A 1708-nucleotide genomic window follows, 5' to 3' on the forward strand; every position below is an offset into this window, starting at 1 on the left:
TCCTTAGGTACAAAAGCTGTTATACACAAATCTGATTATGTCACGCAGGTTCTGGCATTACTTCGAATACTACAAGATCGTCGTGGTCACTAAGTTTCCCCTAGGGGACATTCTTCGCAATAAAGAAGCCAATGGCCGCATCATTAAGTGGGCTGTTGAGCTCGGCACCTATTCCATTGAATTCAGAAGCAGACCTACCATTAAGTCATAAACGCTCGTTGATTTCGTCGCTGAATGGACCGAGATCCAAGAGCCCATCGCCGCCGCTTGTTCCGAGCACTGGGTGATGTACTTTGACAACACCCTTAATGTCAACGGTGCCGGTGCGGGCATTTTGTTCATTACGCTGACCAAGGATAAGCTACGTTATGTTCTTCGGATACACTTCCTGGCCTCCAACAACGCCGCGGAATATGAAGCATGTCTCCATGGTCTTCGTATAGCCGTTGCGCTCAGCATCAAACGCCTCATGGTGTACGGAGACTCCACGTTGGTTATCAACCAGCTCAACAAAGACTGCTCCTATTCTAGTGAGAAGATAGACACATACTGCACCAAAATCAGGAAGCTTGAAGGAAAGTTCTACGGTATCGAGTACCGCCACGTGGTACGAGATCAAAATCAACCAGCCGACCAGCTCTCAAAAATAGGTTCATCTCGCGCCGCGGTTCTGTCGGGGGTCTTCGTGCAAGATCTCCTAGTGCCATCCATTAAAGAAGAAAAGGAAGTTGAGGAGGTTCCCCCTACTGAGCAGTTGGTACTTGTGGTGCCTTCGTTGGTCGTCGATTGGAGGGAGCAATTCATCAAGTACCTCAACAACTCTGAAGTACCCGCCGACAAGACTGACACCGAGCGCCTAATCTGCCGAAGTAAGCATTACGTGTTGGTAGACGGTAACTCGATGAGGAAGAGTGCCAAGGAAGGGGTATTGCAGAAGTGCGTCCCTCAAGACGAAGGAGTGAAGCTGCTTCACAAAATTCATTTTGGTTCCTGTGGCAATTACGCGGCCTCGAGAAACCTGGATGGCAAAGCTTTCCGAGCTAGTTTCTACTGGCCCATGGCCATCTTCGATGCAGAAGACCTCTTCCGGCGCTATGAAGGATGTCAGTTCTTCACCAAGCAAATACACGTACCGGCACAGGAATTGCAGACCATCCCAGCTTCTTGGCCTTTCGCATGCTGGGGACTGGACATGATTGGGCCCTTCAAGCCAGCGCCAGGAGGTTTCAGGTATGTATATGTTGCCATTGATAAGTTCTCCAAGTGGATCGAGTACAAACTGCTTGTTTCAGCTACTACAAAGAAAGCAGTCGACCTCTTTGAAGATATCATACACAGGTTCGGTCTCCCGAACAGCATTATCACCGACCCCGGAACCATGTTTACCGGCCATCATTTTTGGGACTTCTATGAAGACCGGTGCATCTCCGTTAAATACGTTTCTGTTGCTCATCCTAGAGCTAATGGCTAGGTTGAGTGGGCTAATGGTATGATCCTTGACGCCCTCAAAAAGAGGCTATATCAGAAAGAAGAAAAGCATCCGGGCAGATGGCTCAAAGAGCTACCGGCTATGGTCTGGGGACTGTGCACTCAAGCTAGTCGCAGTACTGGTGTGTCTCCATATTTTTTGGTCAATGGCTCTAAGGCCATACTACCAGCAGATGTTGCCTTCCGAGCACCCAGGGTGGAAAATTATGTTGAAGAGCAG

At 49.0% G+C, this 1708-nt stretch overlaps 1 protein-coding gene across 1 annotated transcript; it reads left to right on the forward strand.

Moving 5' to 3' along the window:
* Positions 1 to 286: 286 nt before the first annotated feature.
* On the forward strand, positions 287 to 1471 carry LOC136460140 (uncharacterized). The gene has a single exon (XM_066459963.1). It carries the CDS (start codon positions 287 to 289, stop codon positions 1469 to 1471), a length of 1185 nt encoding a protein of 394 aa, XP_066316060.1.
* The last annotated feature ends 237 nt before the right edge of the window (positions 1472 to 1708 follow it).

Source organism: Miscanthus floridulus, chromosome 1, assembly GCF_019320115.1.
Source record: "Miscanthus floridulus cultivar M001 chromosome 1, ASM1932011v1, whole genome shotgun sequence".
Taxonomy (NCBI): Eukaryota; Viridiplantae; Streptophyta; class Magnoliopsida; order Poales; family Poaceae; genus Miscanthus; species Miscanthus floridulus.

Coding starts and splice junctions, on each gene's coding strand:
- LOC136460140 (XM_066459963.1), top strand. CDS start 287: ATGTACTTTGACAACACCCTTAATGTCAACGGTGCCGGTGCGGGCATT.